The sequence below is a fragment of the Pristis pectinata genome, chromosome 28 (genome assembly GCF_009764475.1).
Source record: "Pristis pectinata isolate sPriPec2 chromosome 28, sPriPec2.1.pri, whole genome shotgun sequence".
NCBI lineage: Eukaryota > Metazoa > Chordata > Chondrichthyes > Rhinopristiformes > Pristidae > Pristis > Pristis pectinata.
Window position 1 is genome coordinate 15,033,221 of NC_067432.1, and position 23,153 is coordinate 15,056,373.

A 23,153-nucleotide genomic window follows, 5' to 3' on the forward strand; every position below is an offset into this window, starting at 1 on the left:
GAGTAAAGCCACAAGGGGCTGACTGCAGAAATGTGAGAAAGGCTTAGAGGAAAAAGAAAGGTCATGATATACATCTCTGGACAGAATGGAAGGGTGAACATATAAATATCTGTGGGGAGCACATAAAACACAAATATTACCTAACAGTCTACTGCTCACTGGCATATAGAGATTACTCCCATTTTGCAATAAAAACAGAAAATGCTGGAAAAGCTCAGCAGGTCAGGAAGCTTCAGTGGAGACAGAAGCAGGGTTAATGTTTCTGGTCGAAGACTTTTCATGTGAACTCTTAACTCTGCTTCTCTTTTCACAGATGCTGCCTGACCTGCTCACTGTTTCCAGCAGTTTCTGTTTATATTTCAGATTTCCAGCAGCTGTAGTTGTTTTGATGTTCATTTTCCTTCACCCCTATTATGGCAGTCCCTGCCCCTACAAAGCAATCCAAGTGAGAAGAATATTGCAGCCAAGACGGTCAAACATGTGTGCTTTCAACAAGGGCCAGTGTCGATGACAAGAGTAATAGCCAAGCTTCGTACTGCCGGTGATGCGATTACATTAGTCAGCATAAGGTGGTACATGTGTAAAGCAAACACATACAGGAGTACTGCCCAGTAGAGGCCAAGCGAGAGCCCACAACTCATATACAGCCTCCCTCACTGATCATAATCCTCAGCCACTCATGGTCACTCTAACAGAACTGCTACATTACAGTATGGACATAATTTTAAACCATCCAACAGTGGACTGCAGCTAACTAACTACGATTTTTTTTTAGTGAAATTGATTGCAGCTGTACACTGAATGCACGTTAGCTGTACCTGGTCATTGACTTTGCACTGCAGCTGCACGATCTTGTTCTCCATGCCAATATTGAGGGTCTTGTAGTGTTCCACAGAGCGAGCTTCAATCTTCAGCTTCTTAAGCTCGCGTTTTGCCATCATGCGGCGATAACAACACTGCAAGTAGACGATGGCGTGGTGCGTCCTGCTGTACTTGCGCCTTGCTATCCAGCCCCGCAGGTGCTTCTGAAGAATGATGGCTTTTTGTTCCCGGAGGATCTGTTTGGAAAAGGAAGCGTTTTAAATGGAGATGTGGAGCTGCAGCCAAAACTTTAAATTGGCTGCATACAGTCAGTAGAGGAATTAAAGGATTTAGCCAACCACATTCACAGCTACTCTTCACGTCTGCTGAATTACTTCTGAAATGCAATTTAGCCACCAACTTTTGTGCAGTTTGAACACATGAAGCAGTAAATTAAATGACTAAAGATAAAAATTCCAGAAGTACTCTGCAGGTCAGGCAGCATCAATAGAGAGAAAAAAAGGGGATAAAGAAACTGAAAAGGTAACTGTTTCTCTCTCTCTCCACAGACGCTGGCTGACCTGCCGATAATTTCCACCATTTTCTGTTTCCATTTTAGATTTCCAGTCTCTGCATTTTTTTGTTTTCTAATCAAATTCAATGATTGGCCTGGTGATCTCTTTCTTGTTATGTTGGTTTAAAAACTTTTCTGGGGTGCTGGAAAAATCTTTCAAAACAAAATAAAAAAATCTCACAACATTTTTTAATGTTGCCTTAATAAGTGTGTTTTAATTAGGGCAGCTTACCTTTAGAGGTATTAGATCATTTCCAAAGAGTGGGACTGTTTGCCCATTCTACATCAGGAACAAATGAGCCAGGCCAATAACCCAATGGATCCACCAGAGTTTGGAAGGAATCCACAAATACAGCCACGGTAGCGTAGCGGTTAGCGTAACGCTATTACAGCGCCAGCAACCCGGGTTCAATTCCGGCCACTGTCTGTAAGGAGTTTGTACGTTCTCCCAGTGTCTGCGTGGGTTTCCTCCGGGTGCCCTGGTTTCCTCCCACATTCCAAAGACGTACGGGTTAGGAAGTTGTGGACATGCCATGTTGGCGCCGGAAGCGTGGCGACACTTGCGGGCTGCCCCCAGAACACTCTATGCAAAAGATGCATTTCACTGTGTGTTTCAATGTACATGTGACTAATAAAGATATCTCATCTTGTCTTATCTTATTTCCAATAACTTTGAGTCCAAGTAAATTATCCATGATTCAAAGAGATTGAGACACAATTTGGAGCCTTTTAACTGAAGTATTTGGCTTATATATTCATCCTTAATTATTCCATTATTATTGCAAGGGCATGCATGTAGTACTTAGAAATTAAGTGCCTTTTGTTGGCAGCTTAACTCCTACTTACTGTAGATTGGCTGCAAGAAAGCCCTCTTATCTAAATTCACTCAGCACAAATTCTTCCAGGTTTCCCATACACTGAAAAGTCACAAGACTCATTTTTTCCCTCCCAATACCTGCCCTCAATAAGGTTGCCTCTTGATATGCTTTGTTAGTGTGCCTTTCAACCTTCAAAGAGCCAATGAACGCAATGGGGATGAGGAAACTTTGACAATTTAAACTCAGGAATGCACCGAGATAGACACTAGTCTTTAATATCCAGATTCATGTTGCTGGGATAAAAGTCTCTTTTCCAGGGATTAGCTTGGGCACTTGTGGACAAGGAGCTGCTTGGCAATCCTACCCACAAGCCACATGGAAATTATAAAAATACCTGCTCAGTTTGGAGGCTCTTCTTGAGCTTTGGGTCAAGGTATATCGTTGGGCAGAGTTGAGCGAGATTTTCTCCCCAAGCAACCCTGATAAAGAGGGTTGGCTTGATGTTACCAAAATGGAAAATGCATTTCATTCGGCAATACACACAAAATGCTGGAGGAACTCAGCAGGTCAGGCAGCATCTATAGAAGAAAATAAACAGTCAACGTTTTGGGTCGAGACCCTTCATCAGGACTGGAAAGGTCCCAAAATGTCGACTGTTTATTTCCCTCCATGGATGCTGCCTGACCTGCTGAGTTCCTCCAGCATTTTGTGTGTATTGCTCCAGATTCCAGCATCTGCAGAATCTCTTGCCTCTTCGTCTTTCATTCACCAATATCATCTCATGTCAACATATACAGCAAGAACACAAAAACAGTGGGATAGCCCTATTTAACAGCAATTTCTTCACATAACTGTGACATAGTGTTATCACTCTAAGTTGTAACTATATCCTTGTTGCTTTCTGCTTCTCCTTATGGACTTCATTCTGAACCATGAAAGCATTTGCAATAACTGCAATGAAATAAGTTATGACAGCAGGTACTCACAGCCTTGTATTGTTGCCTTCCCCGGAAGCCTCGTACAAAAGACTGGATAACAATGGTTGCTGACCGGATACGTAGGAACTTCTGCCGAGCAGCATACATACGCTGGTACTTTTGGATGAGGACTGCTGCCCGGGTCCTGCGGAGGAATTGAGCATAGCTGGAACACAACAAAAAGGGTGCAGTTATTGAAAGCTTGAGAGGGGCAAAATACAAGCCTGACAAGACAGATTTAGGTTAACTGTTTAGTGGTGTACAAGGACAATTGACGTCCAGGACACTAAGAGAATTCTCCTGCTCTTGCTTAACAAGCCTTAACTTCAACCTGAGACACAGTTTGGGCTTTGGTTTAATGTATCCACTGAAAATAGCATCTCACACTGTACAGAGCCTTCTCAGTATTGCCTGACACATGCCTGAACCCACAATATTCTGTCTTATCCTCGGCCAAGGTCAATATCAACACTCAGGAACACAATCAACTGCATCACTACTGCAACATTATGGATATAAAAGGAGTGAATATTGGTATTGGTTTATTATTATCACTTGTACCAAGGTACAGTGAAAAGCTTGCCTTACAAGCCGATCATACAGGTCAATTCATTACACTGTGCAGTTATGTTGAATTAGTACAGAGTGCATTGATGTAGTACAGGTAAAAACATTAACAGTACTGAGTAAAGTGTCACAACTATAGAGAAAGTGCAGTGCAATAAGGTGCAAGGTCACAACAAGGTAGATCGTGAGGTCAGAGTCCATCTCATTGTATAAGGGAACCGTTCAATAGTCTTATCACAGTGGGGTAGAAGCTGTCCTTAAGTCTGGTGGTACGTGCCCTGAGGCTCCTGTATCTCCTACCCGATGGAAGAGAGAATGTCCCAGGTGGGTGGGGCCTTTAATTATGCTGGCTGCTTCACCAAGACAACGAGAGGTAAAGACAGAGTCCAAGGAGGGGAGGCTGGTGTCCGTGATGCGCTGGGCTGTGTCCACAATATTCTACACCGCAATGAACACCAACTTAGTTCAAATTTGCTAAACTTTTCAGAGCAGGTGAGGAGAGGAAGGTTTTAGAAATAGAGTTTCTCGTTTATTTTAATGGCAGTTTGGGAAAAAAAGGTGGGAGGAAATTCTGAACAATGGAGCATGCAACACAGACATCCACACCACTGAGAACAAACAATCAGTTTCACAAGTTGGTCAACACTAATGCTATACTGCACTCAATAACAGCATAAAAACCCTTTAGATCACTAGAACCTGTCATGAAAAGGCTTGTTCTGACTCCAAATGAGGAAAATTTTGTGAACTCTCCAACCAGCTCAATGAATCAAAATCCTGAGGCTGCAGAAGGAATATACAATGCAATATATTTCATATCTGATCAATATACTATCCACTGAACACAGCTTTTAATGAAATATTCATTGGAGAAAGATTCATTGACATTGGCAAAAACAAAGTTGAAATATTCATGAGTTAACAAATGAAATTAATTATTTATTGCACGTGCATTGCCCTGCCGTCAACTTGAGTTAGGTTGTCAGAGTGACAAAAAGTTATCTGGGGGAAAAAAGTTTTGAGAACCAAAGTAACTGAAGCTTGAACCTCTCCCATTGTGGCAAGGTTTCTATCTAGCAAGTTCTCGATAATTCACTCTTCTTCCATTTAGATCTGAATGAGGAGGTGTTGTAATGACTCTCCTCCTTGGTTCCTATACCACATAGTCGCACACGGGTAAGTTGGATTAATTCAACCTCTCTCTCGGTGGCAGTTCTGACAGCTCCCACACGAGGCTGAACAAACACCTGCCATCCCTCTCTAAGATGCAACCAGTGTGGCTCACGTCAAGGGGAAACTTGTTGATTTGAAAGGTGTCATACCATCTGGCCTGGTAGCCCCGCACATATCGCTGGATCGTAATTGCCGCCGATCGCATACGCAGATACTTCTTCCGCTGCAACCAGCTCCGAATCGTCTTCTGGATCCTGATACAGGCTACACGGAGCTTGTCAGCTCGGAGCTTCTCCAGGTAGGCCACTTGCCCAGCGCGAAAGAAAATCTTTGTTTTACCAAACTGATACTTGTCCTGGTCCTAAATGAAGAGCATAAAATTAGAACAGTACGTTAGAGACGGGAATGTTTTCAACCAAAAAAAAAGCCTGAAACAAATTAACCAAGCACGTGGTGTGAACATCTCCTATCTGACCAACTAGAAAGTCACATAAATGACCTTAATTAATCAGCTTAATTAATCTAATGGGGTAAGATTTAACAAGATTGAACTCTTGCACAATACCTTCACAGCTCTTGAATTAAACCAAGAAATCTCTTGAAGAGGTTTTAGGTTTAAACGCTTTCATTTCCTAGTTCAATAAATTATGTACTAACCCTGTCTTCAGCCAAAATACTGAGGGTACATCATGAACAAATGTGTGGCATCTCTATTTTAAATCCATCAATCATGTACCAAGCACTTCTCCTAATGGAATATTCATTCAAGGAGGATTCACAAACACGAAAGCATATGTGCACATTTTCACAAGATCACAAGACAAGGGAGCAGAAGCAGGCCATTCGGCCCATCGAGTCTGCTCCAAGGAAAAGGGAAAAAGAAATGGGGTGGAAAAAAAAACTATTCTAATCCCATTTTCCAGCCTTATCCCCATATCCCTTGATACCCTGACTATTTAGATATCTGTCTATCTCCTCCTTGAACACCCCCACTGATCTGGCCTCCACTGCTGTGTGTGGCAAGGAGTTCCACAATTTCACCACCCTCTGGGTAAAGAAATTTCTCCTCATCTCTGTCTTGAAACTGTACCCTCTAATTCTAAGATTGTGCCCTCTGGTCCTGGACTCGCCCACCAAGGGAAACAGCCTAGCCACATCTACTCTATCCTTTCCTGTCAACATTTTAAATGTCGCTACGAGGTCCCCTCTCATCCTTCTGTACTCCAGTGAGTACAGTCCAAGAGCCGACAAACGGTCATCATACGTAAGCCCTTTCATTCCCGGAATCATTCTCGTAAATCTCCTCTGAACCCTCTCCAACGTCAGCACATCCTTCCTAAGATGTGGGGCCCAAAGCTGCGCACAGTATTCCAAATGAGGCCTCACTAGTGCCCCGTAGAGCCTCATCAACACTTCCTTACTTTTATACACTATACCTCTCGAGATGAATGCCAACATAGCATTCGCTTTCTTAACCACCGATCCAACCTGGTGGTTAACTTTTAAGGTATCTTGTATGAGTACCCCCAAGTTCCTTTGTACTACCGTACTTTCAATCTTCTCTCCTTCTAGATAATAATCTACCCGCTTATTTCTGCTTCCAAAGTGTACAACTGCACCTTTCTCAACATTGAATCTCATCTGCCATTTCCTTGCCCATTCTCCTAAACTGTCTAGGTCCCTCTGCATCCTTTCTATTTCCTCTATGCTCCCTACTCCTCCACTTATCTTGGTGTCATCCGCAAACTTAGCCACACAACCATTTATTCCATCATCCAAATCATTGATGTACAAGATAAAAAGGAGCGGCCCCAACACCGACACCTGCGGCACACCACTAGTAACCGGTAACCAACCAGAACGAGATCCTTTTATTTCCACCCTTTGCTTCCTGCCAACCAGCCAATGCTCCACCCATTTTGCTACCCTACCCATAATTCCATGACCTCTCATCTTATTAATCAGTCTCTTGTGAGGCACCTCATCGAAGGCCTTTTGAAAGTCTAAATACACAATGTCTACCGCCTCTCCCTTATCCACCCTACCTGTGATTTCTTCAAAAAACTCCAATAGGTTGGTCAGACAGGACCTCCCCTTCACAAAACCATGTTGACTAGGTCCAATCTTGCCTTGCGCCTCTAGGTATTCGGTAACCTCCTCCTTGAGGATAGATTCCAATAATTTTCCCACCACTGACGTCAGACTAATAGGTCTGTAATTTCCTTTGTGCTGCCTCCCACCTTTCTTATACAGCGGAACTACATTCGCTACCCTCCAGTCCTCCAGAACCATGCCAGAATCTATCGATTCCTGGAAAATAATCGCCAATGCCTCCGCTATCTCTACAGCCACCTCCTTCAGAACCCGGGGATGCACCTCATCCGGTCCAGGAGACTTATCAGTCTTAAGCCCCTTTAGTTTTCCTAGCACCTTCTCCCTAGTAATCTCAACTGAACTCAGTTCCAATTTGTGAGACTCCTGACTAACCGGCACATTGCTTATGTCCTCCACGGTGAAGACCGATGCAAAATATTCATTCAATTCCCTTGCCATCTCACTATCGTCCATTATAATACCTCCTGCACCGTTATCAATTGGTCCTATGTCAACCCGTGTCTCTCTTTTATTCCTTATGTATTTAAAAAAGCTCTTAGAATCCTTCCGAATGTTGTCCGCCAGCTTCCTTTCATAACTCATCTTTGCTTTCCTAATGACCTTCTTAGTTTCTCTCTGCAGATTTTTAAAAGCTTTCCAATCTTCTGTTTTCCCACTAATTTTTGCTACTTTGTACGCCGCCCCTTTTGCTTTTATTTTATCCTTCACCTCCCTCGTTATCCACATCTGTGCCTTTTTTCCATTCAAAACCTTTTTTCTTGGAATATATCTATCCTGCATTTTCCTTATTTCCTGTAGAAATTTCTTCCATTTCTCCTCCGCCGTCCCTCCAGCTAACTTACTCCTCCAATCAATTTGGGCCAACTCTTCTCTCATACCTTTGTAATTTCCCTTATTCCACTGAAATATCGATACACCAGTTATCAGCTTCTCCTTCTCAAACTTGAAACTAAACTCAATCATATTGTGATCACTTGTTCCCAGTGGTTCCTTTACCTTTAGTTCCCTAATCACCTCGGGTTCACTACACAGCACCCAATCCAAAACAGCCGATCCCCTGGTGGGCTCCTCAATAAGTTGCTCCAGAAAAACATCCCTTAGACATTCCACAAACTCACTCTCCTGAGTCCTACCGCCTTGCTGGATTTCCCAGTCCACCTTCATTAATTAAATTTATCTTTACAAATGCATTGCCCTAGCGTTATGTTTATACTGAGGCCAAGAATGTGTCAATCTATTTATGTGGAGACAGTCATTTTATGCTAGGAAGGTTGAAGATGTTTTACATTGGTGACAGGTTTACACTGTCACTGACCTATTGACTCCCCTAGGCTGTCATCTGACCACACAATCTTTTTAAATTTTAAATTTTATTTACAGCATGGTAACAGGCCCTTCTGGCCCAATGAGTCCGCGCTGCCCACTTCAAACCCAAATTAACCTACCCTTACGTCTTTGAAATGTGGGAGGAAACCAGAGCACCCGGAGGTATCTTCTATGACTGTGGAAAATATCTTGATAATAAACTAATTCTTTAACTTATTAATGCCAAACTTTACATTTCTCTTTGCTAACTACATTCATACCAAGAAATTCACTGATATTAAAAATCCTGAACTGGATTATTTCCAAATTAAGTTAACATCTGAAAACGTTAAAAGTTAGACGGCACGGTCTAATTACATGGTCTAAATGTGTTACAGGAAGTAACAATGACACATAAAGTGTTTGAACTTTGCCCATAAATAGCTTACTGCACTGTATCATACTTTTCCAGGAATGTAACAGCAATTAGGGGTTTTAAAAGGGACAGAAGGGATCACATTTAGTTGCTCCTTACATGGTATAATCCCTGCCCTTCCTGAGCAGCCGTAATTTACTGCAGAAGATTTACTCACAATTCAAAGATCCTTTCCAATCCTTGCTGGTCTCATACTCATCATGGATGTAACCAGTGTTACAGGAGGCAGTGATTTTACACATAGTACATAATGTATTTGCAAACCTGTCAATTCACTAGGACTAAATTTACCTGTAGATTATCCTCACACCACATAGAATGTCCAGTAAACACCAGCTATAAACTTTGACACAGACCATTATAAGCACTGATCACTTCGGGTTTTAAACAAACAGAAACTTCATTTCCAGGAATTAGTGATTGAAGACTTTTAAACCCAAACTCACTTCACCGAACCTCTGCTTCTGCATTTAGTCTTGGACTCTGCAATCTGGTAAGAGTCCTGCACTCTGGGTTTTCACCAATGCTCCTCAGTGTAAGCAATAAAAAGCAGCTTGAGGGACTGTTGCTGTGAACTTTGATTAGACTACGAGTTTTACAAATGCTAAAAAAAAAACATTTAAAACTTTCCAAGTTACAGCAGCAATGTTGACGGTTGAGACTGCATTTGCAAATGCAGAGTGGAACCTCAGACCACAGTAGATGTTTATTTAGTATCTAAGGATTTGTACTAATGTCCTCCTCAATTACTGGCCAGGGTTTTAAATGCTCATCTCTGACCCCACAAAAAAATCCAACAACCACTCCAGCAAGAACTTCCCTCTTCCTAAAGTCAGCATGAAGGGATATGTGGCATCCAGCAACAGTAATACCATTAAACATGATAAACAGCCAACAATTACAGGACAACAAACTAGGATGTGAAAACACTCAACGTTTATATAAAATTTTAACTAAACACAAGGTTAAACATATCTGAAATACAAAGCTAATTTTTTTTAAAATTAGTTTCAACAGGTGTGAAATTTTGAAATATTTTTGAGGGAATTATCTTTGGGGCTGAAACGTTAAGGTGTGATTATGGCTCAGAAATGCAACTGCATTCCATGCCACAAATCGCAACATCTTCAGGGATTCGTACAGCGAGAACCATTGATAAATACCCAAAGTTCTCAATGGTTCAGTTTTCTCCAAATTACCCTGCAGAAGGATAAAACAGCACTCCCTGTGGTGGAATGGGGAAATACAGATAACAATGCATGTTATTCCTCCAGCTGCTACATGTGCATTCTTCAAAAGATGCTGTCAGATTTTTTTTCCGTTGCAGCATTTAGCACTGATAACCTCACTATTATTTTTCACTGCAAATACCAGGCTTTTGCCCATGTGGTACATCTGCAAAATCGGAGCGGGCAATGGAAATGCAGTAATTGGTTTTAATAATGAAGTGATTTGATTTCCACTTATCAGCTGAAGGAATGCACTTGAGGACAGTAGCAGGCTCAGCTGTGAATTGGCTCACTCCCCTCTCTTCCTTACTTCACTCAAAAACATTTTGGATCTCTGACAACACCCAGTACTATCCATTCCACCTACCGACCCCCCTCAAGCACATTTATCTTGTCGTTTTGTTTTTCCAACATCCAAATATGGATGAACCTCAAATTCCTCATATAAATTTTCAGCAGATTGAAGCAAATGTCTTTGGCTTCCACCACAAGCTCCACAATCCTCTAATTCAACAGCCCCCATCGCTAATTGGTGTCCATAGCTTCTTGTACCCACAGCATCCAATTCCATGACAAGTTTAAAATGAAATGATCACTGTTGAAGTACATGCCAACAAATTTTATAGGGGAACAATCAAACAAAAACAGATACCAAAGGATGAAGCCAAAGCTGTGGGTATTGAGCAAAGTGTTTCAAGGGGTTAAAAGAGTGTTTAAAAAAAACCTTAACACTACCTCGGACTATATTTTTTGCTCTCTTTCAATCTTGCACTACTGTTATGTTTATTTTGTATATGTGTAAGTTATGTATAAGGTATGTTAATTTAAGTTTATGTTAACTAATGTTTGTCCTTATCTTGTAAAGTACTGTGATGCTGTTGATAAAAAGCTAAGTTTCATAGCATTTATTAACCTATGTCTGTATGCCTATGACAGCAATAAATTTGAACTTGGGAGATGGAGGTAGAAGCATTTACAGTGTGAATGCAAGACTTCACAAAGCTGAACGTCCAGCCATCACTGGTGGACAATCCACACAAGAGACCAGAGGAATGGGAATGCATGATTTCAAGCAATGGGCTGCAGTTGGTTAATGAAAGTAGAGGTCAAGTTCTGAAGACGAGATACGAATTTTAATTTGGAGGTACAATAAAACTTCCACGTTAGAACACACTCAGGATTTTGATGGTGCCGAATTAGCAAATTTTACAGACTATTGGAAGTTATTCAAATATTAATGCCTCAATACATTTTTAATTCACTTGTTTTAGATGTTACATAGAATTATAAAATCTCCCAGTGAATCTGGTAAGTTTAAAGAGTGTAGGAAACAGGATCACAGTCAGCTTCAAGGTAGCATGTGAATCGGTGCCCCAGTGTGTCGGAAGGGAACATGGGAATTGGAGCCCTAGTGAGTGGAATAGGAGCATAGAACATTGCCTGGTGAGCCAGATGCCAAACCATCGGGATTTCCAACTGGTTGGATAGCAGATTGTCAGAGTTTTATGCACTGGAGGATTGACGGAGGTCAGCAAGGGGAAAGGGAAGTAGTAGTTAAGAGCAGGTTATATCGTGCGTGGTAGAGTTTTGGATATGCTTAAGGTTACAGATTATCGTGTGGTGAGGAAAGCATTGCCATAGTTGCATCTTTCTCTGGACTGTGCTCAATTTATTTTCTTAACCTTAGGAGACTTCTTGATGTTGGTGGCATAATATAATTGCAGGTGGGTGTTAACAGCACCAGGTCTACAATCACACAATAAAAGCAGGTACCTTGAGAAGGTTACAGAGAGATCGGGCCCTCAGCACAAATCAATGCATTTGAGCAGGAGAGAAAAGCTAGCTGCCTTTCACATGGAGACTGAAAGCTCATGAATCAGACAGGAATGGAGGGATTGTTACAGATAAGCTGGATGCACACTCTCTCCTCAGCAGTACAGTAATCCTTATGACTGATCATTACTGTATACCAATGAAAACATTAAACTCCACTGCCAGGAAAAGTCCAGACACAAACTGGAGGAACAGCACCTCATTTTCTGCCTTGGGACCTTACAGCCTAACGGCATGAACATCGAATTCTCCCACTTTATGTAAAACAACCCAGCCCCCCCCCCCCCCCCCCCCCTAATCATAATTCTTTTCTTCCCTTTCCTAGCCTTAACTCTTTTCTCTCCTCGCCTATTTTGTTTTACATCCCCTCCCCCCCATGAGGCACCTACCTCCTTATCTTTGACCCATCCTCTTACCCCTCGCCCCCCGCATCTGCCTTTCACCATCTCTTACCTGCATCTACCTATCACCACCTTGTGCCCACCCCGCCTCTCCTCTTCTGTCCACCTATCACTGCTCTGCTTTTCCCTCCTATATATTGCCTTCCTCTTTTCCTGCCTTCAGTCCTGAAGAAGGATCCTGACCTGAAATGTTGACCGTCTGTTTTTCTCCACGGATGCTGCCTGGCCTGCTGAGTTCCTCCAGCATCTTGTTGTTTTTTCAAAAACATTAAACCTGCTTTGAGCTTTTTAAGGAGAGCAATGATTCAGTCTGTATAATGCAAAGGATTACCTTTATTAACTTCTCTAGGACATTTTTGCACGTCAGTTTTTTGTCACTGAGAACATCTTTTTGCTTCATCAGGACACGATAACGATTGAAGAATTCTTGATAGGTCCATCTGAAACACCAAAAAGAACTCAATAAACTAATGCAGATTTTCAGTTTCAGGTTTGTTGTAAAATTGCACCAGGTGGAAAAGGTGAACAAGCTCCTGAACGAATGGCTCGAAGCAAAGGAGGACTGAGAGCAGCTCAAGTGTGATTTCTGAATTTCTTCTGGACAATTAACATTACCTTGATGGGAACCCTGCAGCACTTATCCTGATGGTTTCCAGCACACCACAGGCTCGAAGCTGTTGCACTGCTCGTTTTGGATCAAACCTACAGAGAGACATTTAGGATAAGTTAATTTTGGACATCCCTCCTCAATGTTAGCAGATGGACCAGCCAAACCAGGCTCAAAATTAAAGGAATTCAGATTTTAGAAACAGACAGTTAATAGAAACATGGAATAGAAAGGGGAGTAGGACATTCAGCCCCTTCTTCCTGCTTGACCATTTTCAGTGAGACCACGGCTAATCTTCTAGCTCAGTGGCACTTTCCTGTACTAATGCCAAACTCCACTAATTGTTTAATATCAAGAAATATACTGGAGAAAAAGACAGAAATTTTGGTTTTAACCCAATCATGACGGCAGCTCTAGACTTTTACTAGAAGGTTTTGCACTGGACCAAGTCCATTGAAGAGCATGCTCCAATGCAAGGCCATACATCACTTTACAGTGAGCCGGAACATAGAAGAGTACAGCACAGGAGCAGGCCCTTCGGCCCACGATGTTGTGCCAAACTAAATTAGTAATCAAATGTCCAACCAAAATAATCCCTTCTGCCTACACAATGTCCATATCCCTCCATTTTCTGAACATCATGTGCCTAAGAGCCACTTGAACATTGTATTCGCCTCCACCATCACCCCGGCAGTACATTCCAGGCACCCACCACACTCTGTGGAAAACAAAACTTGCCCCACACATCTCCTTTGACTTACCCCCTCTCACCTTAAATGCATGTCCTCTGGTATTAGACATTTCAACCCTGGGAAAAAGATACTGCTGTCTACTCTATCTCTGCCTCTCATAATCTTATAAACTTCTATCAGGTCTCCCCTCAGCCTCTGCCGCTCCAGAGAAAACAACCCAAGTTTGTCCAACCTCTCCTTACAGCACATACACTCTTATCCAGGCAGCACCCTGGTAAACCCTCTCCAAAGCTTCCACATCCTTCCTGTAATGGGGCATCCAGAATTGAATGCAATATTCCAGATGTGGCCTGGAGTTTTATAAAGCTGCAACATAACATCCTGGCTCTTGAACTCAATTCTTGACTAATAAAGACAAGCATTCCATACGCCGCCTTTACCACCCTATCAACCTGTGTAACCACCTTCAGGGAGCTATGGACTTGGATCCCTCTGCACATCACTGTTAAGGGTCTTGCCATTAAGAGTGTACTGTTCCTTTACATTTGATCTCCCAAAGTGCAACACCTCACATTTGGCCAGGTTGAACTCCATCTGCCATTTCTCTGCCCATATCTGCAACTGATCTATATCCCAACTGTACCCTTTGCCGGTCTTCTACGCTATCCATAACGCCACCAATCTTTGTATCATTCACAAACTTATGAACCCACCCATCTACATTTTCATCCAGGTCATTTATATACATCACAAACAGCAGAGGTCCCAGTACGGATCCCTGTGAAACACCACTAGTCACAGATCTCCAACCAGAACAAGTCCCATCAACAACTACCCTCTGCCTTCTATAGGCAAGCCAATACTGAATCCAAACAGCCAATTCACTGTGGATCCCATGTGCCTTCTGGATGAGCCTCTCATGAGGGACCTTGTCAAATGCTTTACTAAAATCCATGTAGACAATATCCACAGCTCTACCTTCATCAATCACCTTCATCACCTCCTCGAAAAACTCAAGTTAGTGAGACACGACTTGCTCTGCACAAAGCCATGCTGACTGTCCCTAATTAAGCCATGGTTTTCCAAATGCTCATAAATCCTATCCCGAAGAATCTTCTCCAATAGCTTCCCTACCACTGGTGTGAGTCTCACCAGTCTATAGCTTCCAGGATTATTCCCATTTCCCCTCTTGAATAATGGAACAACATTAGTTACTTGCCTATTTCTCCAGGACCTCGCCTGTGGCTAGAGAGGACACAAAGATATTGGTCAAGGCCCCAGCAATCTCATCTCATGCCTCCCTCAATAACCTAGGTATAACTCATCAGGCCCTGGGGACTTATCCACCATAACGTTCTTTAAGAGACCCAACACTACCCCCTTCTTTATCTCAAAATGCCCCAGTATATTAGCATGCTCCACACTGATCACCCAATCTTCCACGTCCTGCTTGATAAATACTGATGCAAAGTACTCATTTAGGACTCATTTCCCACATCTTCTGCTTCCAAGCACGTTCCCTCCTTTATTTTACGGTGGTCCTACCCTATCTCTAGTTATCCTCTTGCTCTTGATGCATATATAGAATTGCCTTGGGATTCTTTAATCCTACTTACCAAAGACTTTTCATGGCCCCTCCTGGCTCTCCTAATTCCCTTCTTGAGTTCTTTTCTGGCTTCTTTATATTTCTCAAGAGCTTTGTTTGATTTTAGCTTCCTAAACCTTACATACGCTTCCTTTTTCTTCTCGACTAAATTCACCACCTCTCTCATCATCCAAGGTTCTCTTACCTTACCATCCTCGTCCTTCCTTCTTACTGGAACATACCTGTCCTGTACTCCATGCAGTTGGTCTTTAAACACCCTCCACTGTGTGGACTTTCCCAGAAACAGCTGTTCCCAATTAACTCTCCCTGGTTCCTGCCCAATGCTCTTGTAATTTGCCCCACTCCAATGTAATACTCTCCCGCAAGGTCCATACTTATCCTTATCTATAGCTATCTTAAGACGCAAGTAGTTGTGTTCACTGTTCCCTAACCATTATGCCACTGTAAGGTCAGTCACCTGGCCAGGTCCAGTATGGTCCTTCCTCTTGTTGGACTATCCACATATTGATTTAAGAAACCCTCCTGGATGCACCTAACAAATTCTGCCCCGTCTAAACCTCTTGCACTAAGGAGGTCCCAGTCTATATTCAGGAAGTTAAAGTCACCTGCTACAACAACCCTTTTTTTAAAAAAGTGCCTTTCCCTAATCTACCTGCATATCTGTTTCTTGATGTCCCGATGGCTATTGGGGGTTCTGTAGTATAATCCCATCAGAGTGATTGCACCTTTCTTATTTTTGTGTTCTACCCATATTGGCTTAGTGGATGAGCCCTCCATTATGTCCCCTCTGAGTGCAGCTGTGATATTGTCCCTGATTAATAGCGCAACTCTTCTACCTCCTTCTCTATCTTTTCTAAAACATCGAAACCCTGGAACATTAAGCACCCATTCCTGTCCCTCTCTCAACCAAGTCTCTGTTATTGCCACAACATCATAGTTCCATGTACCAATCCATGCTCTGAGTTCATCACCCTTACCCATAATACTCCTAGCATTAATATACACCAACCTGTCCGTCCCATTGTGTCTTTTACTTTACTCCTGCCTGTTGTTACTGGTCATGACATCCGCTTTCCTCTCAATCCTTCCACTTTCTGACCTGATGCTCTCGTTCCCATCCCCCTGCCAAACTAGTTTAAGCACACCAGTGTAGCACTAGCGAACCTCCCGGCCAGGATATTGGTTCCCCTCCAGTTAAGGTGCAAGCTGTCCCTCTTTTACAGGTCGCCCTGCCCCAGAAGAGGTTCCAATGATCCAAGAACCTGAAACCCTGCCCCAGTTCCTCAGTCCCACATTCATCTGTTCTATCTTTCTATTCCTGCCCTGATTAGCATGTGGTACCAGGAGTAATCCAGAGATTACTACATTTGAGGTCCTGCTTTTCAGCCTCTTTCCGAACTGCGCAGGACCTCTTCCCCCTTTCTACCCATTTCATTGGTGCCAATGTGCAACACTACCTCTGGCTGCTCACCCTCTGAGACGTCCCAGACCCTGGTACCCAGGAGGCAACACACCATCCTGGTGTCTCTTTCACAGCCACAGAAACTCCTGTCTGTCCCCCCTCACTATCAAGTCTCCTATCACTATTGCTCTGCCGGACCTTACCCTTCCCTGCTGAGCATCAGAGCCAGCCACAAGTGCCACTGACTGGCTGCTGCTGCTGTGCCCTAATAGGTCATCCCTCCCCTCACCCCCCAGCAGTATCCAAAGGGGTATATTTGTTGCTGAGAGGAATGGCCACAGGGGGATCCTGCATTGTCTCTTCCCCTTACTACTCCTGGTGGTCACCCAACTATCTGCAGCCCATACCTTAGGTGTGACCACCTCATTACAACTCTCATCTATGAAGCTCTCTCATTTGTCCTCTCCTATTTTGAGATCAATTGAGGAAAAGCAAGAAAACCACAAAGGACGGACAAGTCACAATCATTGTGTCACCCCAATTCCTGAGGTGCAATAAGACATCAGGCCCACTTGGCCAACACATATTGTTCTAAAGTGAAACCATTGTAAGCAAAAATAGATGAGACCCTGTTTTGGCCCAGTCATGGTCACGTTCATCATGGATGTCAATCTGCAGGTCCATAATCGAGTCCCACAACCAGATTGTTCAGTACAGACTCAGTTTAGGCTCAAATGGTGCCAGCAGATGTCTGATTATTAATCACATTAAAAACATCGCAACATTTGTCATTAATGTTAGATTCCCAGTGAATTCATGAAAGCTTTGTTAAACTGGCTATCTGTATCCATCAGTCAATATCTAAACATGCTCAAGAATCAAAATGCTGATTGTTTGGATGTTTTCTGGTAGAAATGAATGCTTGGTCAAGAACACCAAACGTGGATTACATCAGTGAAAGTGCCAGCTACTCCATTTTGGAAATTCTGAGTTTCACAAACTGCAAGGGAACCAAATTTCAAAAGGCAAGCACAATGTGTGGCTGCTTTTATATTACTTGCTCAAGATACCAAGAACAGATTTCTAGCCTTCGGACACTTTCTTAATCTTTTAGTCGGGACACCGACCAATAGATTTCAACTAAAATTCTACATTTAAACGTACCAGTTGCCAGAAAGAATAGTAGGTCTGAGGATTGGGAACATTTCAGAACTCAGCAAAGGAGGACGAAGAAATTGATAGAGGCAGGCAAGAGAGTAGTGTAAAAGATCATGGCTGTCATGTGACTGTGAGAACACTGACCCCTCTGACTGAGATGACACCATTGAGCACATGGCCGAAAGCAACACCACTGTCAATCAAGGTTTGGCTCCACCCCACTAGGTAAACACCTTTGTCCTTGCTGGGCTACTCGGATTGGTCTGTGCGAGCACCTTTGTCCTGGGCACACCTACCATTGGTCCGTTTAAACACCTTTGTCCTTGCTGGACCACCCAGCCCCCCAGCAGCATAAAAGTGCTGCATGTTTGGTTTTCTAGCTCTTTCTGCCTCCGAGGATGTTGAAGTAAGCTGTGCACTACTTCAGGGCAGTTGGTTAAGGACTCCCGAGACAAAAGAGCCAATGTTTGTCCAGAATCAGGGTGACAAAACATTGTATTGTTTATTCCTTGATCATTTGTACCCAGTTATTGTGTGCGCGCGTGTGCGCGTGTGTGCACGCACGCACCTCACCCCATTGCGATTTCCCTCCACATTTGCAATCTCCTGCTTGAGAGTGTGTGAGTGTGCATCTGTTCCTATTCATTCTGTCCCCATGTTTGTCTTTGTTAATAAACCATTTTTAAATTACAAAGACTGTGCGTCCAGACCTTTATCTTTAAGATACCAGAAGAACCTTTCTCACAACAACTGGTGAGAAACAAAGTCATAGCGTAAGAGCTTCCATTGTTATGGAAAAAGGAAAAGATCAGCAAGGGCAAATTGGGGTCCTGGTTTCTTTTATAAAAGGAGTACTGAATGTACCAGCATCCTTTGTTTTAGTTACAAGAGTTGCTCTGTACAATGATATCATTATCCAGCAGTAAGCAATGTGTTAAGTTTGTAGTTAATGTGGCTCTCACAATGAAGGTCAAAATTACCACTCTAGTTTAGAAGATTTAGAGATGATCTCATTCAAACATGCAAAATTCTTACGGGGCTCGACAGGGTGGGTGCAGGGAGGATGCTTCTCCTGGCTGAGGAGTCAGGGAGCAGGGGTAGACCATTTAGGCCTGAGGTAAGGAGAAATTTCTTCTTTGGAATTCTCCACTCTGGAGAACTGTAGAAGCTCAGACATCAGGTCAATTCAACACAGAGATCAATAAATTTCTGGATATTAAGGGAATCAAAGGATATGGGGATAGGTCAGGAAAATGGAGACGAGGGAGAGGAGTCATAAACACATACGGCGCAGAAACAGGCCTTTCGGCCCACACCTACGCAGACCATCAAGTACCTGTCTATATTAATCTCACTCACCAGCACTTGGTCTGTGGTCGACTATGCCTTGGCAATTCAAGTGCTCGTCCAGATGCTGCTTAAATGCTCCTGCCTCCACCATTTACTCAGGGAGCACTCTGCAGATTCCAAACGCCCACTGGGTGAAAAACAAAATCTTCCTCAGATTCCTCCTAAACCTCTCACTCCTCACGTTAAACCTGTGCCCTCCAGTCTTAGACATGTCTGCCACGGGGAAAAAGTTTGTTACTGTCTACCCTATCTACGCCTCTCACAATTTTGTGTACCTCTCGTCTCCGCTCAGTTGAAGATCACCCATGATCTAGATGATGGCAGAGCAGGAACAGGGGACTAACTTAACCCTGTTCTTAATTCTTACTATGGAAACATTACATACACACAAAATACATGCAATCATTTGCATCATTTTGAATCTTGAATTGAAATGAGTCACAGAGTTTGAAGCTTTCACTTCATCTCTGGTGTGGGAGGGGACTGGAACATTATACAGCAACAGCCCAAAGCAGCTCACAATCAGCAGGCAACGATGTAATTATTAGACTTCCTATGTTGCCTCTGCAGTAGGAACAATACAAGTAATGGACAATACTGAATAAACTCAATCACATCCCATTCATTCCTATTTACGCTGGGTGAGGAGTGTATTGATGGACCATCCCAGCTACGGTCTGCTACCAATAATTCACTCATTGTTGCACCAAAAAACAAATGAATAATCCAACATTTTGAATTAAGTCATGAGCAAAGTAGAAATTTATTGCCAAAATACTGAATTAACAAACCATTTGAATTAAGTAGCTTTGAATTAAGCTGCTATTCCAACAGCACTGTGACTTTTTAAATAAGCTACATAGACCCCAAGGTCAAGGGGCCTGTTAGATTCATTAAATCATTTTATAGCAGGTTGTAAACACTTAAGGAAACAATAACTTTCAGTCTCAGTGACTTGGCAGCACATCAGACTGCAGGCAGTCCTTGGAACACACCCATACTTTCTACTGAGAGTGATATTCATGAATTACTTGTTATTTGTAAGTGGGACCATCTTCCCCACAACAGCAGACTGGCAGGGGATTCAACCAGTACCACTGTGGATCCAACACTGCAGGTCAATCACTCGTCCACATCTTTCTGCATTAAACTAAATGCTTACAACTTGGGTTAGTAACAGGACCTCTACTCAGTGCGTGATCTGTTGACCCATTCACACAGGAGCTGCTGAGACAGCTTTAGAACTAGTTTTACAGCTGCTCAAAATGCAAAAGGATTGTTAAATGCGACAAAGCATTTAACTCTATAAATATCCAATGTAAAGAATTGTCCCTTGTATTCTCAAGAACATTGCAATCAATAGCAATCGGAATCAAACCATTCCTCCTTTTCACAATAACCGGCAGCTTCCTGCTCAACCCTCTCCCACAACGATGGAGATGGAACTCCGGTCAGAAACTGAGTGAAAGTAACCAAACCATAGAAAAATGACAACACTGAAGGAGGCCATTTAGTCCATCATGTCCGTACCCGCTGAAAAGAAACAACCAAGCCTAATCCCACCTTCCAGCACCAGGCCAGGAGCCCTGCAGGTGCACATCCAACTACACTGAAGCTTTCTGTCTCGATCACCCTTTCATGCACGGTCCTACCACCATAGAAGTGAAAAAAAATTCATTTTTTCTCTCCATTTCTCATCTTTCTATCAAGTACTTTAAATTCTGTCCTCTGACTTTTGCTCCCTTTGCCAAGGGAAATAGTTCCTCTTTTTAATTACACCACAGCCCTCAGTCTTATCCAATTCATCAAAGACTCCCTTCAGCCTTTGTAACAAAGAACCCATACCCATCTCATCTTTTCCCATCCTAATCCTCAACTTTCATTGAATCAAAATGTAGAGCACAAAAACGTGCCCTTACAGCCCACCTCGTCCATGCTGATCACGATGTTTATTTATGCTAAGCCCATTTGCCCACATAAGGCCCGTACCCCTCTACACCTTTCTTGTCCAAACGCCTTTGAAACGCTGTAATTGTACCTGCCTCCACCACATCCTCCAGCAGCTTGTTCCAGATACTCACCACCCTCTGAGAGAAAAATTTACCCCTCAACTCGCCTTTAAATTTCTCCCTTCTCAACTCAAACCCGTGCCCTCTAAACACCCCTGCCCCAGGAGAAAAATCTCCCAACATTTCCTCTCGGTATATTTCACTGTGAAGGATTGAAACGTGGAGTGAGATTGACAGAGGTTGATTCATCTGACAGGACAGTGGTGCACTAGGAAGCTCTGACCTTTGATAATGGATGGCCATTTGGGAGAAACTTCTTGTGAATCACTGGAATTCTCCATCTCAGGGCACTGTAGATGCACAGTCTGCAAGTGGACAAAAGGCTTGAGACTGATAACGTTTTATCATTCAAGGAAGTCAGGCAAGAAAGTGAACAAGGGCCAGTTTCAACAATAAATGGTAGAGCAAGCTCAATCTAACCAGGCGCCTATTTCTTACCATATTTTCATTCCTACTCATATCATATCATCTACAAAAATTCTCTTTGCCTAATAATATTTAAAGAACACAGGTCACGTACAGCCTGGCCACTTGCAAACTTTGCTGTGCCCATTTCACTTCCTGCAGTAGAACTTAGGACAGTACAGCACAGTATGGGCCCTTCGGCCCACGACGTTGTGCCAACCTATATAAACCTACTCCACGATCAATCTAACCCTTCTCTCCTACACAGCCCATAACCCTTCATTTTCCTTACATCCATGTGCCTACCTAACAGTCTTTTAAATGTCCCTATTGTATCGGCCTCTACCACCAGCCCCGGCAGTGCGTTCCAGGCACCCACCACTCTGTGCAAAAAACCTACCCCTGCAAAGATTACTGGCAATCCACTATTGCAGATGGACAAGGTTACGGAGAGAAGAAAATATGCTTTTATGAATGCTTCCTGGGATTATTTCAAGAAGTTGTCCTTTACCAGGAACTTGCATCTCCTCCCTATTTGATGTGCAGCTGGACTGAGTTACTGTACGTTCCTTATCCACCTGGATTCTGATCCCTTTCCCCAGGAGCCTGTGCTACAGAGAAACTCACAACAATTTGCCAAAAGCAGCATTCTATCCAATCACAGGGGAGGAAATCGGGGGACTGCCTCCCTCTATTCTTCAAATAATGTTGTCACTCGCAGAAGGAATAAAAAACAGATGCAAACTTAGCACTGGACCAAAATCCTGGGATTCCCCTTTGTGGGAGCACCATCATCACTGGTTAAAATCAGGGCGCTACATTGGGCAGGTCACGTCATTCACATGCCCAACTCCAGACTCCCCATTCCCAAAACAGACTGTCATGGAAGAAGATTACCAAGCAGGCAGAGGGAAAGATTCAAGGATGTACTCAAAGCTTCCTTGCATGACATTATATTCTGCAATCTGTTACTGCTTTTCCCTTGTACTAACTCCATGAACTTGTTTTGAAATGATCCGTAAGGATGGCATGCGAAACTATGTTCTTCACTGTGTCTCAGTACATGTAACAATAATAAACCAATTCCAATTACATTGCAACATCCCCACTGACTCTTGAGAGTCTCTGGCCCATGACTGGTCAAAGTAGAGGAGCATTCCAAATGGTATTGAGAACTTTTAGTCTATGTATCAGGGGCACACAGAGGACCTGCATAAGTAGCAGATGGAGGCAATCACCTCACAACCTACCCATGTACCCACCCCAAGAGCAACCCCTGGATCAACTATGGAGAAAGCTGCTATTTCCAGAATGGCATCATCAGCCACCTCAGAACCCACCAAACTTGAGAGGAAAGCTAGTCATCCACAATCCGTATAGGTTGCCTGAGGAGATGCCCACTGGCTGAAGAGAAAATTGCATCACCAGCAGTGAGCACAGGACCGTCCACAAAAATTTAATAAAAACATACTTAATTTTGAAACAGTACAAAGCTCCTTGTAGTGAACATTTAACTGCATAGCAACACAATCCATGTTTCACAGCAAAAAGGCCTCACAGTTTTAATTACAATAAAAATTATTTATTGTATAACCTAAAGTTCCGCCGAATGTGGAGACTTCAATGGTTTGTAAG

At 43.0% G+C, this 23,153-nt stretch overlaps 1 protein-coding gene across 5 annotated transcripts in view; it reads right to left on the bottom strand.

Moving 5' to 3' along the window:
• Positions 1-23,153, bottom strand: part of myo5aa (myosin VAa) — a 182,811-nt gene that overhangs the window by 49,181 nt on the left and 110,477 nt on the right. For all 5 annotated transcript variants that reach the window (XM_052040306.1, XM_052040302.1, XM_052040305.1 and 2 more), the window contains exons 17-21: positions 12,845-12,931; positions 12,561-12,669; positions 5,060-5,271; positions 3,180-3,336; positions 819-1,058 (exon numbers count right to left, since the gene is read on the bottom strand). In XM_052040306.1, the coding sequence (XP_051896266.1) occupies positions 819-1,058; positions 3,180-3,336; positions 5,060-5,271; positions 12,561-12,669; positions 12,845-12,931 (805 nt within the window). The remainder of the gene's footprint in view (positions 1-818; positions 1,059-3,179; positions 3,337-5,059; positions 5,272-12,560; positions 12,670-12,844; positions 12,932-23,153) is intronic.